This window comes from Oncorhynchus gorbuscha, linkage group LG14 (genome assembly GCF_021184085.1).
Source record: "Oncorhynchus gorbuscha isolate QuinsamMale2020 ecotype Even-year linkage group LG14, OgorEven_v1.0, whole genome shotgun sequence".
NCBI classification, from domain to species: Eukaryota; Metazoa; Chordata; class Actinopteri; order Salmoniformes; family Salmonidae; genus Oncorhynchus; species Oncorhynchus gorbuscha.
In genome coordinates, this window is record NC_060186.1 from 70,169,282 (window position 1) to 70,186,633 (window position 17,352).

A 17,352-nucleotide genomic window follows, 5' to 3' on the forward strand; every position below is an offset into this window, starting at 1 on the left:
TCCTCAACAGCACGGCTCTCCAGAGGGTAGTGTGGTCTGCACATCACATCCCCGGAGGCAAACTACCTGCCATCCATGACACCTACAATACCCGATGTCACAGGAAGGCCAAAAAGATCATCAAGGGCAATAACCACCTGAGCCACTGCCTGTTCACACCGCTATCATCCAAAAGGTGAGGTCAGTACAGGTGCATCAAAGCTGGGACCGAGAGATTGAAAAACAGCTTCTATCTCAAGGCCAACAGACTGCTAAACAGCCATCATCTAACTCAAGAGAGGATGCTGCCACCATTTAGACCAATCACTGGACACTAATAAATGGATCACTAGTCACTTTAAACAATTACACTTTAAATAATGCCACTTTAAAATGTTTACATATCTTACATTACTCATATCACATGTATATAGTGTATTTTATACCATCTATTGCATCTTGCCTATGCCACTCGGCCATCGCTCATCCATATACTTATATGTACATATTCTCGTTCACCCCTTTGCATTTGTGTGTATTAGGTAGTTGTTGGGTAATTTTTAGATGACTTGTTAGATATTACTGCACTGCCAGAACTAGAAGCACTCGCATTAACATCCGCTAACCATGTGTGTGTGACCAATACAATTTGATTTATTATTCTGGGTTTCCTTTTTCACATCTCCATTTTGTTTAGCTTCATCATACCAACTACAATAAATCTATGCCATTTTGTTTAGCTTCATCATACCAACTACAATAAATCTATGCCATTTTGTTTAGCTTCATCATAATAACTACAATAAATCTACACCATTTTGTTTAGCTTCATCATACTAACTACAATAAATCTATGACACCCTGTCTCCTCTATGACTACAATTTATAGCATGGAATGTGTATACACACAAATAAAGTGTAAAAAAAAGGTTTCTGGAGTTATTGATTGTGGCGTTGCACAAAAAGCTTTCTTCTTCCTTCAACTAAAGGTCACGTCTGTGAAGCTATCCAATGAGGCTGTTCCTGCCGGTCAGGAAACTAGACCCATCATGCAGAAATAACTCTTGTGGAAATGCTGGAGGTTACTCTGGCCTGTCTCGATCTACAGCTGACTGAAGGTGCAGACATTGGAGTCGCTGCTCTGTTCCACCTGTAAGAAAAGTATTTTGACCTCTATGGAGATTGACTTTTAAAAGAATGTTGTAGTACAGGGACCATCAATTCAGTTGGTTTAAGCGTGCAACCCTCGACTCTTGTCATATCTATCTTAATGGAAAGGAAGATACTGTGCCACAGAAATCCAACTGTAACTTCTTTCCTCTGAGGACAAAGTTGACGTCACACACATGATCCTGGTCTCTGCTATGAATAAAGCTTTCTGTTGTGGGAACCTCTGCTGTGTCTAACATACCATCATGGTGTGGAGTCTGTATTGCTAGAGGCAGTCTCCACACATCCAAAGGGTGTGGGTATTTATTTATGTGTGTGTGGGGGGGGTTCTGGGCCAGCAGCTGAGTTCACAAAGTATAGGTCAGCCACACACATGACAGTGGACCAACCGGAGCAGAAAATCTGAACCCGTGGAGTCCCTCAAAACACACACACAAAACCAGGTATTCCCCCACACTGGCACTGAGCGGTCACCTCTGAACGGTCACCGGAAAAGAAACACATTCTTACTTAGAGTGCCAGTCACCTCCCTGAGACGACCACAGAAATGGGTCTCACTCGGCAAATGGGTTCAGGGAGAGCAGCCAGGGCTGTCTGAAACTGTCTGGAACAAACAGGTGGACAAGACATCAGGACACATCTAATTTACATGTACCATGAGGAGCTCTGATCTCAAACCTCGCCACGAGTTATGGTGTCTGTCACAGGAGATCGCCATGTCCTTGGAGACCACGTCCACAGGTATAAGACCTACCATGTATAGCTGCACATAAAGGAGGGCCCACTTGAATCTGACTATAGTCTCAAGGCTTGAGACAGCGGCTTTCAAAATGATATACTATAGAGTTACCAAGGGATTCCATTTGAATCTGGATGGAACAAACCAACGACGCACAACCCAAGCTGTAAATCAAACGCCATTCTATGGTAATCTCATTCCCAAAGAAAGAACTAGAGTGGCGTTATATAAACCTGGCAAGCTTCCAAACACATTCTCTCTTTCTATGTGTCTCAAAAGAGGGCGAGTCATTCCATGAACCCTTATTTGACAGCTTAGGCCCCCATAACATAGCCTTATAATATTCAAACAAGAAGCCTGAAAGGCTCGAGTCCAATAAAAACAGGAAAAGCTGAAAGAAAATCATGTTTCAGCACAAATAATGCCACAAGCGTGAAAGTGGATATATGGGAACATGAAATGGCAATGCCTCCTCATCCCAACTTCAACCATCAAGCAAGACTCAGCAAAAAGCTCCACTGCCCCATGAGTCAGACCGATCTGTGTGAGGCCGACTCAATCTGATGCATTCTGTGCACCAGAACAACATTTTACTACTAAAACACCATGACACTAAAACAATTACACCATCTACACCACAGTGATCCTGAGATTTAAATAGACACCTGGGATGTCATTTATACCAAACAACGATAGTGGTAAGTCGCTAGGGACCATTGCTCTTATCTTCAGCATCTTAATTCTAAGTGATTGCCCGCTTTGGATGCTCTGAGGCAGTATCTTGTTGCTGAGAGCTTATAGGCAGTGTAATGTACTAGGTACAGTGCCTTGCAAAAGTATTCATCCGCCCTTGGCGTTTTTCCTATTTTGTTGCATTACAACCTGTAATTTAAATACATTTTTATTTGGATTACATGTAATGTACATAAACAAAATAGCCCAAATTGGTGAAGTGAAATTTTAAAAATTACTTGTTAAAAAAATATAATGTTTTTTTTTAATTCTGTGCGTGCAAATGTATTCACTCCGTTTGCCATGATCCCCTAAATACGATCTGGTGCAACCAATTACCTTCAGAAGTCACATAATTAGTTTAATAAAGTCCACCTGTGTGCAATCTAAGTGTCTACACATACTGTATCTACACCTGTTCTGAAAGGCCCCAGAGTCTGCAACACTACTAAGCAAGCGGCGCCATGAAGACCAAGGAGCTCTCCAAACAGGTCAGAGACAAAATTGTGGAGAAGTACAGATCAGGGTTGGGTTATAAAAAAATATCTGAAACTTTGAACATCCCACGGAGCACCATTAAATCCATTATTAAAAAAGTGGAAAGAATATGGCACCATAACAAACCTGCCAAGAGAGGGCCGCTCACCAAAACTCACGGACCAGGCAAGGAGGGCATTAATCAGAGAGGCAACAAAAGAGACCAAAGATAACCCTGAAGGAGCTGCAAAGCTCCACAGCGGAGATTGGAGTATCTGTCCATAGGACCACTTTAAGCCGTACACTCCACAGAGCTGAGCTTTAGAGAAGAGTGGCAAGAAACAAGCCACTGTTAAAGATAAAAATAAGCAAATACGTTTGGTGTTCTCCAAAAGGCATGTGGGAGACTCCCCAAACTTATGGAAGCAGGTACTCTGGTCAGATGAGACTAAAATGTAGCTTTTTGGACATCAGGGAAAACGCTATGTCTGGCGCAAACCCAACACTGGGAATACCATCCCCACAGTGAAGCATGGTGGTGGCTGTGGGGATTTTTTCATCGGCAGAGACTGGGAAGCTGGTCAGAATTGAAGGAATAATGGATGGCACTAAATACAGGCAAATTCTTGAGGGAAACCTGTTCCAGTCTTCTGTAGATTTGAAACTGGGACGAAGGTTCACCTTCCAGCAGGACAATGACCCTAAGCATACCGCTAAAGCAACACTTTAAGGGGAAACATTTAAATGTCTTTGAATGGCCTAGTCAAAGTCCAGAACTCAATCCATTTGAGAATCTGTGGTATGACTTAAATGTTGCTGTACACCAGCGGAACCCATCCAACTGAGCTGGAGCAGTTTTGCCTTGAAGAATGGGCAAAAACACCAGTGGCTAGATGTGCCAAGCTTAGAGAGACGTACCCCAAGAGACTTGGTGGCTCTACAAATTATTGACTTTAGGGGGGGGGGAATAGTTATGCACGCTCAAGTTCTGTTTTTTTGTCTTATTTCTTGATTGTTTCACAATAAAAAATATTTAGCATCTTCACAGTATGTTGTGTAAATCAAATGATACAACCTCCCCAAAAATCTATTTTAATTCCAGGTTGTAAGGCAACAAAATAGGAAAAATGCCAAGGGGGATGAATACTTTTGCAAGCCACTGTATGTCTTATCGGGTTTATGGCCAAAATTAGAGCTGGTATGGAGCATGTCGATATGGCTGTATTGTTTCCCCCAGAACCATGGACATAATGACTTGTAAAGTAGCAGAGTAATTAAATAACCATGTGACCATGGGAGAAGTAATAATATTGTAATAACTGTCGTCATAAAACACAGAATGCAGCTTTTCTGTATAGTCAATATTCTGTACTGTACAGTGCCATTTCAGTGTTTTTGAGGAAAGTACTGTTGGACATGACCTTTGACCAGGCTCAAGGCTGTTACTTGTAAGAAGGTGGAGGGGGTCATGAAATTGACGTATAAAAATAAACAGAAAGACTACAGTCAAGTTGAGTCTGCTTTAAAAAAAAGAGTAAGATAAAAACAATCAAAGTTGCCGTCCATTCTTGGGCATTGCCATCCTTTTCTCTCTTTCTGGTAGACTTTTATAATCTATCTATCCAAACAAGTACCAATTCCCACAGAAAACTTTAGTACTGCCAGCATAGTATTTATTAACAACATTGCAACACTTTACATTTCCCCCCATCAGATGTTTTATTTCTCTATTGTGTACCAGTACTCCAGGACAAATCAAATCTAATTTTATTTGTCACATACACATGGTTAGCAGATGTTAATGCGAGTGTAGTGAAATGCTTGTTCTTCTAGTTCCGACAATGCAGTAATAACCAACAAGTAATCTAACTAACAATTCCTAAACTACTGTTTTATACACAGTGTAAGGGGATAAAGAATATGTACATAAGGATATATGAATGAGTGATGGTACAGAGCAGCATAGGCAAGATACAGTAGATGGTATCGAGTACAGTATATACATATAAGTTGAGTATGTAAACAAAGTGGCATAGTTAAAGTGGCAAGTGATACATGTATTACATAAGGATGCAGTCGATGATATAGAGTACAGTATATACGTATGCATATGAGATGAATAATGTAGGGTAAGTAACATTATATAAGGTAGCATTGTTTAAAGTGGCTAGTGATATATTTACATCATTCCCATCAATTCGCATTATTAAAGTGGCTGGAGTTGAGTCAGTGAGGATTCAGCGTATTCGTCAATGTTGTTATCTGACGCAATACGAAACATATCCCAGTCCACGTGATGGAAGCAGTCTTGGAGTGTGGAGAAAGCTTGGTCGGACCAGCGTTGAACAGACCTCAGCGTGGGAGCCTCTAGTTTTAGTTTCTGTCTGTAGGCAGGGATCAGCAAAATGGAGTCGTGGTCGGCTTTTCCGAAAGGGGGGCGGGGCAGGGCCTTATATGCGTCGCGGAAGTTAGACTAACAATGATCCAAGGTTTTTCCACCCCTGGTTGCGCAATCGATATGCTGATCAAATTTAGGGAGTCTTGTTTTCAGATTAGCCTTGTTAAAATCCCCAGCTACAATGAATGCAGCATCCGGATAAATGGTTTCCAGTTTGCAAAGAGTTAAATAAAGTTAGTTCCGAGCCATCAATGTGTCTGCTTGGGGGGGGATATATACGGCTGTGATTATAATCGAAGAGAATTCTCTTGGTAGATAATGCGGTCTACATTTGATTGTGAGGAATTCTAAATCAGGTGAACAGAAAGATTTGAGTTCCTGTATGTTTCTTTCATCACACCATGTCTCGTTAGCCATAAGGCATACGCCCCCACCCCTCTTCTTACCAGAAAGGTGTTTGTTTCTGTCGGCGCGATGCATGGAGAAACCCGTTGGCTGCACCGCTTCGGATAGCGTCTCTCCAGTGAGCCATGTTTCCGTGAAGCACAGAACGTTACAGTCTCTGATGTCCCTCTGGAATGCTACCCTTGCTTGGATTTCATCAACCTTGTTGTCTAGAGACTGCACGGTGTGCCCGTCTCCGGAGTCTGACCAGAAGACCGCCTCGTTTCCCTCTTTTTTGGAGTCGTTTTTTGGGGTCGCTGCATGCAATCCATTCCGTTGTCCTGTTTGTAAGGCAGAACACAGGATCCGCGTCGCGAAAAACATTCTTGGTCGTACTGATGGTGAGTTGACGCTGATCTTATATTCAGTAGTTCTTCTCGACTGTATGTAATGAAACCTAAGATGACCTGGGGTACAAATGTAAGAAATAACACGTAAAAAAACAAAAAACTGCATAGTTTCCGAGGAACGCGAAGCCAGGCGGCGATCTCTGTCGGCGCTGGAAGTAAAGGAGGATTCAACATGCAAAGTCTAATATATACTAATCTGTTGTGCCCCGTTTCCTACTATTGGCTGATGATTCTATTCATGGGCTCCCTAACACACAGCTGCCAAAGTCTAATGACCTCCAAAAGTTTTTATCCTCAAGATTAACTCGCCCTGACCTTAGGTGTGGCAGATGCTTTGGAACAAACAATGTAGGCCTCCTGGTAACAAGCGGACCTGTTGGGAGCATTCATTGTAATTTCCTTCAGCTAACTTTCTTTCAAGGTGCGCTCCCATTTTGCAGTTTGTTTGGAAGGTAGTTGGTGGCTCAGCAGGTTAGTCTCTCCCCAACCCAAATTATTCCTGAGAGGCTGGGAAAAAGCTGTGGATGAAATATTGATGCGTTTAAGAGATCACATGAAGAATTTCTGTCTGGGTCCCGGAGAAGATACATCAATCAGGGCCAGCCCCAGGCATAAGCGACATAAGCGGAAGCTGGGGGGCCTCTGACCAATTAAATACATGGTTTTTTTAAACAGTCGGGGACTCAATTTACTATTGAGAGTAAGAATACTAGAATAAACCAGGTGCAATTTCTACATTTGGTTGGGAATCAGCAGTTTTTGCTTGCAAAAACTGACAGTCACTCAATTAGCCTTGTCAGCTAACAATTTTCTGATTGGTAGCTAGTCTAGCCTCTTATCTAAACTTGTAGTAATCATCGCCGTATACCGACCGGGCACCCAGGGCATGTGCCCAGTGGCCCTGACCTCCAGGGGACCACAATTGATTTTGATGGTCATTCTCACTTCGATAGCATTAGTCATGTCAAAATGTGTAGAATTGCAAGAGATTAGCTTGAAAATGCAAAGATTTCTCTCAAAATGGGTAGAAGTGCAGGAAATTAACTGTAAAACTGCAAAATAATTATCTCTGCACCATGGCGAAGAGTAGAATTGCATTAAATGTTTTATAAAACAGCTAAAAATTCTCAATGCCCCATGGAAAAATGTGTAGAATTGCAGGAAATGTGTTAGAAAATTGCTTGTTTAGGGCCCCCAAAAGGCTAGGGTTTATAATGTATCTGGTTAAAATGTATAAATAGAATATCATTACGCAATATAGTATGCATTGGGAAAGGATATCAGCTGGAAGACCAGAATGATGTACTGTAATTTGTATTCCATATCATATTGTAATGACCCGACTAGATCATAAAGGAACAATTGTCCAGACAGAGGCTTGAGTTTACGAATTGACGGTTTATTACACCAACTTTACACAGGCTACTGTTTGGGCCGTAGCACACGCCAAATAGATGACACAAGCCAATCGTGACCTTCTCTTGTGAAGCCCAGACGTAAGAGAGAGAGAACAAAAGCTGAACCTGGTCTTAACTTCCAATGCTCCACCCCCCTGCCCAACCCCCCTCCACGCCACTCCACCAACCACCAGGATGCCCGGCATCAGAACATTCCAGGCATTCCCGTGATTGGCAGATAGCAGGTTGATTGACAGGTTGGACCCCGCGAACACCGGGTACTGGTCAGTACAACACAACCACCTCCTAGCCTAACACATAACACACAGCTGTCTGTGCGGGTCGCTACACAGCCCCCCACCACAAAGTCCCTCGTCCCCGAGGAACAAACAAAGTCTCTGAAGCGACCCGGAGGTCTCCTTTGCCTGCGTGGTCGTGATGGTCGCAGAGTGCCCCTCTGGGACCCAGGGGATGAAGGCAGGGATATGGGTGACAAGGAAGCGGGAACGGGTAATACAGTCCGTGGCTCTGGGGAACCACGCGGTGACACAGGGGGAGACAGGGGAGTGGGCTGTCTGGAGCCTTGTCTGCGGCACCTGAGGGTGGGTGCCTGGAGAATGTCATTGCCAGAGAGGGGAATTGTGGGGGTTCCTGGGGTTTGGGGAGAAGAGGCCCCTCTGTATGGGGCTAACCTGTCCCGGTGCAGTGCCACCTTTCTCCCCCTGGGAGGAAGCTGCACCCGGTACACAACCTTCCCTACCCTCTCCAGGACACTGCAGGGTCCCACCCAGTGACTGTCCAACTTGGGGCATCTGCCTTTTTTCCTTAGGGGGCTGTAGACCCAGACCAGCTCCCCAGCCACAAAGTGCCTTCCCCGGGTGTGCACGTCATAGTTCCTTTTCTGCCTCACACCTGCATTCACCAGCTGCTCTCTGGCGAAGGTGTGGGCTGTCTCCAGGCGGTCCTGGAGTCTCCGGGCATACTCCGGCCCCGGAGGAACATGAGGGCTATCCAGGGGCCGACCAAACGCCATCTCCGCAGGGGTGCGGATCTCTCTACCCAGCATGAGGAAGGCAGGCGTGCAGGAAGTGGAGTCTTGGACAGCGGAGCGGCATGCCATGAGGACCATAGGCAGGTGCTTGTCCCAGTCACGCTGGTGTTTGGAAGAGACGATGGCCAGCTGCTGTCCAAGCGTTTTGTTGAAGCGCTCCACAAGGCCATCACTTTGAGGATGGAGAGGAGTAGTGCGGGTCTTGTGCATGCCCAACCTCTCACACATGGTGGCGAACACACGGGACTCAAAGTTTCTGCCTTGGTCGCTGTGGATGGACTCTGCAGCTCCAAACCTGCTGAACATCCCCGCTGTCAGGGCGTCGACGATGGTCTCTGCCTCCTGGTCAGGCAGAGCATAGGCCTCGGGCCATTTTGTGAAATAGTCCATGGCCGTGAGCACCCAGCGGTTTCCACTGTCTGTGGTGGGGAACGGCCCAACTACATCCACTCCCACCCTCTCCATGGGAGCCCCCACTGGGAACTGTTGTAGCTGAGCATGAGAGCGGCCTGGGGGCCCTTTCTCGCTGTGCAGTTGTCACAGCGGCGACAAAAGTCCTCCACATCCCTCTTGTGCTGCCCCCAGTAGAAGCCCTGACGGAGACGGCGCAGTGTTTTTGTGACCCCAAAGTGTCCAGTCCCCACCCCCCATGAGTACTCTGGAGCACAGCCTCCCGCAATGCTTTTGGGACCACCACCTGCCACCTCTCCTCTCCCGTAGCTGACTCCTTCCATGCCCGCTGTAGCACGCCATCAGCCAGCCGCAGTCTCTCAAACTTCGACCACAACCCTTTGGTCGCGAGTGAGAGCGCTGTCACCTCTTCCCATGGTGGCCTCACCTGCGCCTCTACCCACTGTAGCACTGGCTGTAGGTCTGTGTCCCGTCCCTGCTGCTGCCGCCATTCAGCCACGTCGACAGTCTGCAGCTCACAGCAGACAGGCCCGCTCGCCCGACACACTGTGGCACAGACACCCTCCTCTGCCCGCAGCTCTCTCTCCCGTCCCTCTCTCCGTTCACAGTGGCGGCAGCCGTCTGCAGTACAGGGCCGACGGGACATGGCGTCGGCGTTGGAGTGGCATGCCCCTGCCCTGTGCACCACCGTGAAGTCATACGGCTGAAGCTCCTCCAACCAGCGTGCCACCTGCCCCTCTGGCTCTCTGAAAGACATGAGCCACTGGAGAGCAGAGTGGTCAGTCCTTACAGTAAAGGGCAGACCACCCAGGTAGTACTTGAAGTGTTTGACGGAAGCCACAACAGCCAAGAGCTCCCGCCGGGTGACACAGTAGCGGCGCTCATGTTTGTCAAATGTTTTGCTGAAGTACGCCACCACTCTCTCCCCCTCTGGCCCCACCTGGGCCAGCACCCCACCCATGCCCACATTGCTCGCGTCTGTGTCCAGGATAAAGGGCAAGGTGAGGTCAGGGGGCGAGCACGGGGCCTCGATCAGTGCACGTTTGAGGGTGTTGAACGCCTCCTCACACTCCACTGTCCAAGTCAAAGCCTTGTCCTTCGGCAGCAGGCGGTTCAGTGGAGCAGCAACGCTTGAGAAGCCCCGTACAAACCTCCTGTAGTACGAGGCCAGGCCCAGGAAGCTCTTCAGCTGACGCTGGTCGGTGGGGGTGGGCCAGTCTCTGACAGCCCCTACCTTGTCCTCCATGGTGCTGATCCCCTCCTTCCCCACTCGGTGGCCCAAGAAGGACACCTCTCTCCTCATGAAGTGGCACTTCTCGGGGTGGAGCTTCAGACCTGCGGCAGCCACCCTCTCCAGCACACGCCGTAGCGCCCCCAGGGCTGACTGGAAGGAGCTGCCATGGGCCAGGATGTCATCGAGGTATACCAGACACTGCTGTCGGGGATGCCATCCAGCACCCTGTCCATCAAACGCTCAAAAGTAGCTGGAGCGTTGCACAGGCCAAAGCACAGGACCTTGAACTGCCAGTGTCCTCTGTTAGTGGAGAACGCAGTTTTGGCTCTGGCCTCTGGGGAGAGGGGCACCTGCCAGTAGCCACTGCGGAGGTCTAGTGAGGAGAACCAGGAGGACCCCTAACCAGGTCCAGCGACTCATCGATACGTGGTATGGGGTATGAGTCCTTCCTGGTTACCTCATTCAGCCGCCTGTAGTCCGCACAGAACCTCAGCTTGCCCCCTTCTTCGGAACCATGACGACTGGCGCCGCCCAGGGGCTGTCTGAGGGCTCAATGAAGTCTGCCCGCTGCATCTCCAACACAGCCTTGTCTGCCGCCTCCTGGCGTGCCAGCGGGATACGGCGGGGACGCATCTTGATGGGTCGAGCATCACCTGTGTCGATCTCATGCTGCACCAGATGAGTCTGACCCACCTCTTCCTCACTCAACGCAAAGCTGTCTCTGAATTCAAACAGCAACTGCCACAACCGTTCCTGCTGCTCAGGGTCAAGACCAACACAGTTCCTCCCCCATATCTCCCTCACTGCAGACAGTGTCCTCTCCTCTCCCATCTGGGGTAGCTGGGCTGGGGGGATGCGACCCGGGCTCACAGAGGGCTGTGTCATGGAGGTAGCTGGGGGAATGTAACACACCGCTGTAGGTGACAGGGGGACTGGGGAAAAGTCACCCACAGCTGTGGGGGAGGGGGCGCAGCCATGAGTCTCTGCTGCTTTAACTGTTGGAGTAAAGGGTTTGTTGGGTTGAGTGAATGTGACATTAGGGGGCCATGGTGACTTCCGTCCCTCCCTGGAAGCTCAGTGTGCCCCTATTTAGGTCTAACTGGCAGCCTGTGCTCCTAAGAAAGTCCAACCCCAGGATACAAGGGTCCTGCACAGCCGCCACCCACACAGGATGACGCACAGTCCTGCCCCCTACTGTCAGAGTCATTATTCCCTTCCCTTTCATGGGTGCCAGCTCACCTGTGACTGTGCGGAGCTGCACAGTTGTAGGCTCACACTGAGTCCAACCTGGCACAATATCTGGCCTCACCAGGGTTACTGTGGAACCAGTGTCCACCAGGGCGGAGCAGGGCACCCCCTCCACAGTGACAGGGACATGACAAAAGTCCCCAACACAGGTCCGACCCACCACAACAACAGGCTCCATCCGCTTGCCCTCGTCTGCTTCTGGGGAAGTGGAGCCTTGCTTCCCCGTCTGTGCCGGTGGGCTCCTCCAGAAGATGATGGTGGTTGGGATAGAAAGCCAGGGGTCCGCACTACCCGGTCTATGCGGACCCCGAGCCGTTTCCCTGAGCTCTGGGGGACATGGGGCAAACTCGGCGCAGATGGCCTGGCTGGCCACAACCCCAGCAGACCCTGGGACCAGGGCGTGTGTTTCGTTCCGCCTGTAGCGACACAGCACGAATGAGTTTTGTCATTTCGGCCACCCAAGCAGGCTTTTCCGGCTCCGGACTGCTCTGCCCCCAGCTCGCACAGAGGGTGTGTCTCCCTGCACCCCCACCAAAGCCCCAGCTGAAGCCCCAGCCCACACCAGCTCCCTCTCCAAAGCCATCTCCAAGGCTGTCTGCAATGACTCAGGATGAGCCAGCTGGGTCTGTATGCGCAGCTCCGTAGGAGAGCGCCTGTATGAACTGGTCCCGTGCTAGCTCGCTCTGCACGGAGGGGGCATGTGAGCATATGCCCGCCGAGAGAGGCTCTCAATGTCATTAGCTAGCACCCGTAGAGGCTCTCCAGGCTGCCTGCGTCTATTACTCAGTTCGGAGCGCAGTAGCCCGGGCTGTACACACTGACCATAGCGCCTCCTCAGTGCTCCCACTAAAGCCCCATAATCATGCCTGTCCTCAGGGCTAATCAATATCAAACAGGCCAGAGCTTCATCCGTGAGGCATAAAGCCAACTGCAGTGCCCTTTCTTCATCCGACCACCCCTAAAATGAGCTAACAGTTCAAACTGAGCATGAAAAGCTTCCCAATCCGCCTTACCGGAATACTTCGGGGTCTTAACAGATACGGACGCAGCCGGGAACTGGGCGCCGCCATGTTTGTTTACATCCTGAGCCCCAGATTCCTCATCACGCCGCGTCGACGTCACCACCACTTCGGTCCGCCCACCAGAATCCGCGCGAAATACATTCGACGAAGCACTCATGCCCGCTTCAGCCGCCATCGCTCTAACGTCCTCCCTCAAGCGGCCTCTGCGCTCCGACGCCCTGGCGATCTCCTCAGACAGAGCCCCCGACGTCCATTCACATGCAGCTCCTTGGCCATAATCGTCCCCTACCTCCACCTTCACTTTCGGATTCCCTCGAAGCATTTTCCATCCCCGTTCTCACCTACGGTAGCTAGCCACATAAGTCAGCTAGCTAGCTGGCTAACTTGTATCAACGTTTTTACTTCTGACACCAATGTAATGACCCGACTAGATCATAAAGGAACAATTGTCCAGACAGAGGCTTGAGTTTACGAATTGACGGTTTATTACACCAACTTTACACAGGCTACTGTTTGGGCCGTAGCACACGCCAAATAGATGACACAAGCCAATCGTGACCTTCTCTTGTGAAGCCCAGACGTAAGAGAGAGAGAACAAAAGCTGAACCTGGTCTTAACTTCCAATGCTCCACCCCCCTGCCCAACCCCCCTCCACGCCACTCCACCAACCACCAGGATGCCCGGCATCAGAACATTCCAGGCATTCCCGTGATTGGCAGATAGCAGGTTGATTGACAGGTTGGACCCCGCGAACACCGGGTACTGGTCAGTACAACACAACCACCTCCTAGCCTAACACATAACACACAGCTGTCTGTGCGGGTCGCTACAATATTAAGAAGTGGTGGAATAGTCGAGTGGACAGTAATAGGGTAATGGCCAAGATGGAAGCTAGGATACTTTGTTTAAATGGCTAGAAATAAACCATTGGAGTAGCAGTTATAGCTCTGATGTAGGTGATTACCCTGACTGAATGTCATTTGCATACACATAAAATCTTGGCTACTACACTACACTAGACAGTTCATTACCTGTGTTTAGGCAAAACATTGTATGATCTTCGCTCTCAAAGCTATCGTAAACTTTGAATTGACTATGTCATCACTTTTAGACATTGCATTTCCTTCTTCCAAACTCCCAATGAGCTTTGAGTTAAATAGTGTTGTATCTTGTTGTATCTCAACATTAACTGATGAAAGTGCGACGAGTAGGCGAAACAACCCAGTTGGACTCCGTCATCACTAGGAAAACACGGCGTGAAAAGCCGTTAGGGTTCATGTCACTGTAAGCTATTCAAAAAGAGGGCGAAAGGTGCGACATCAGGATCTTGTGGTTCTCTTGATAATAAAGGTTCTCTCTCTCTCTCTTTCTCTCTCGGCTGTTGCGCTCTTTCCCTCTCTCTGTAAATGCTATCGTCTGTTCAAATTCCATAGTCGCCTAGCCGGCTGCACTTACTTTCATACGCTATAAACGTTTGCTGGGTCTGAAAATGCAATGTTGATGGGAAGAACGTTCTAATGTCCTTCTGGGGAATACAAGGGCGACACGACACTGTTTCAAGATAGACAGAGGTGTCCTCACACGCGTATCACAATGGATCTCTCATTTATGGCTGCGCAGGTAAGTCCTAGATACATTTTTGTTATTATTAATCAATAGAAGTTGTGGGGTTTCCATGCAATTGTCGGAGAATAATTATTTGAACGAATATTTTGAAAAGCCTACTAATGTGCATAAGGTAGTAGACTAAAACCCCACATTTATTCTGTATGGCGTCTGTCTGTTTATGTGGTCAATTATAGCCTGCCAACAAGGAGTAGGGATACGCACGAAGTTTCTCTCTCGGTGAACTTGATTTTGTCATCAACAAGCTGAAATAAATGTTATCGGTTCCCACCGTAAACCTTGAGATCAATATAATATTTTATTAGGTTAACCAACTTGTTGATTTATTCAAAACGGTATTTTTGGTCAGTAGCCGATAGGAAATTACACGATCTTAAATATTATAGTGAACAAAAATATGGACGCAACATGCACCAATTTCAATTATTTTACCGAGTTACAGTTCATATCATGAAATCAGTCATTTAAAAGCAATAAGTTAGGCCCTGACCTATGAATTTCACATGACTAGGCAGGGTTGCACCGACTGGGAAGACAGGCCCAGCCAATCAGATTTCGTTTTTCCCCACAAAAGGGCTTTAATATAGACATAAATACTCCCCAGCAGCCTGTCAGACGATCCCACGGGTGAAAAAGACAGATGTTGTGGTCATGGGGTGGCGAGGTCTGTGATTGTGAGGCCGGTTGGAAGTACTGCCAAATTCTCTAAAACGATGTTGGAGGCAGCATATGGTAGAGAAATTAACATTCAGTTCTCTGGCATCACCTCTGGTGGACAATCCTGCAGTCAGCATGCCAATTGCAAATCTTGAGACATCTGTGGCATTGTGTTCTGTGACAAAACAGCACATTTTAAAGTGTACTTTTACATCCCCACTGTAGCACAAGGTGCACCTGTGTAATGATCATGCTGCTTAATCAGCTTCTTGATATGCCACTCCTGTCAGGTAGACAGATTATTTTGGCAAAGGAGAAATGCTTACTAACATGGGTAGAAAACAATTTTGTGCACAAAATTTGGTAGACAGATTATTTTGGCAAGAGGACTTACAAAATGCTTACAGTAACATGGCATCTAAAACTTAGGGGGGTAGAAAACAATTTTGTGCACAAAATTTGACCATTGAGAAATAAGCTTTTTGTTCTTATGGAAAATGTTTTAGGTGCATTCACCTTATGGGGGACAGTCACTTAACAATAGTGAGGGGGGGTAGATTTTATTTTTCAACTCATGAAACATGAGACCAAGACTTTACATGTTGCATTTATATTTTTGTTCAGTTTAGATAAGGCCAGTGGAAAACTCATAAACATGAGACCAAGACTTTACATGTTGCATTTATATTTTTGTTCAGTTTAGATAAGGCTAAATATAATTTTAATTCATGAAATGTAATGTGATGAAATATGTAGCTTAATAATAGAATATTAAAAAATCTATGCATGGATGTTTTTAACCATGTTCCATTATTTTACTCATCCTGATTTTCAATGCAGTTGTTATATCTGACTGAAATGTTATCAGACAACTTTGTAATCAACAGGATATTTAAAGTAATCAAATTGAATCAGCCCAGATGAGATCTATATTATGCAATTACAAAAGACTCGTTGATCAATATCCATTAAGATAGCATAATGGCAGACTACCGTGTCATAGTACCAATATGTGATTCACAATGCAATATTACATTTTAGGAATTTAGCAGATACTCATACAGAGAAAATTACAGTAGTGAGTGCACATATTTTTGTGCTGGTCCTCTGTGGGAATCAAACCCACAACACTGGTGTTGCAAGCACCATGCTTTACCAACTGAGCCATACGGGACCACCACTACCTTGAACATGTAACTCCACATAAAGACTCTAATAAATTAAACTTGTCCATGGACAAATGTTGGACAAATGTTTATGACTCACCTTGATTTTTATTGCTAGCCCACTTTAATTTATCTGATTATGAGTGTGATGCCCTCAGGGCTGGTCATGCATATAAATGAAGGTGGCAAGCTATGTCTTTTAGAAAACATGGCTGTCATTAGGGTGGGCAAGGGGAGAGAAGACAATTTGACCCGTTTCCTACTTACCTAAATGCTACTTAGCCCCCATCCTACATACATGTATTCTACTTACCATATCCTACTTACCTGGATCCTACTTATCTTCATCCTACGTACCTGTATCCTACCTCTGCTCTTGTCAAGATAGTGTTCAGACCACATGGTGTGTATAGACCACATGATGCTTTATCACCCAGTTGTGGTCTATAAGATCGGGATGTGCCTTCAGCTTGTGAGGTACATCAGTTTGGTGTAGCCTCTGAGCTGGTCTTAGAGAGAGATGACCTCGGCCTTCAGCTTGTGAGGTACATCACTTTGGTGTAGCCTCTGAGCTGGTCTTAGAGAGAGATGACCTCGGCCTTCAGCTTGTGAGGTACATCAGTTTGGTGTAGCCTCTGAGCTGGTCTTAGAGAGAGATGACCTCGGCCTTCAGCTTGTGAGGTACATCACTTTGGTGTAGCCTCTGAGCTGGTCTTAGAGAGAGATGACCTCAGTTTTAGTGTTTGATACAAAACCACATCCTCCTTGTAATTCCTTTGCCACTTGCTAGTCCTATCCAAGATCTTTGACTGTTGCTTGGGTGTTAGCCATGGGTGTGTGACTAATATAATAATAATAAAATATATCAATTAGCAGAGGCTTTTATCTCAAGTAATTTACAGTCAAACGTCTACACATTTCCATATGGGTGGCTCCAGCGGGAATCAAACCCATAATCCTGGCATTTGCAAGCGCCCTGCTCAACCAACTGAGCCATGTAGAGCGGTATCAGCTGAAGTCCCTTGTATTTACAGGCTTTCTGATATAGAGATAAGTTTTCAAAGCTGTGAAGTGATGGCCGATGGGAGGACTCCATCGGTCAGACAGAGGGGTTGACACAGCTCTGCCTGCCACCTTGAGCGAGCACTCCATTAGTCTCTGTCAGAGGCGCCATGTCTCTCTGCCTGGCCTCTCTACCATGCTCCCTGCTCTGCCCAGTGTCATCTCGCCCTCGATGCCCTAGCTGACAGG

The 17,352-nt window shown here is 47.2% G+C and overlaps 1 protein-coding gene across 2 annotated transcripts in view; it reads left to right on the plus strand.

The window, feature by feature from the left end:
- The first annotated feature begins 13,940 nt into the window (after positions 1 to 13,940).
- LOC123995821 (uncharacterized protein C14orf132-like) overlaps positions 13,941 to 17,352 on the plus strand; it is a 37,442-nt gene continuing 34,030 nt past the window's right edge. The window contains exon 1 of one of the 2 annotated variants that reach the window (XM_046299503.1): positions 13,941 to 14,002. Coding sequence is in view for 1 of the 2 variants with exons in the window: in XM_046299502.1 (XP_046155458.1) it covers positions 14,246 to 14,272 (27 nt within the window). In the remaining variant the exon portion in view is untranslated. The other variant, XM_046299502.1, reaches the window with a different exon arrangement.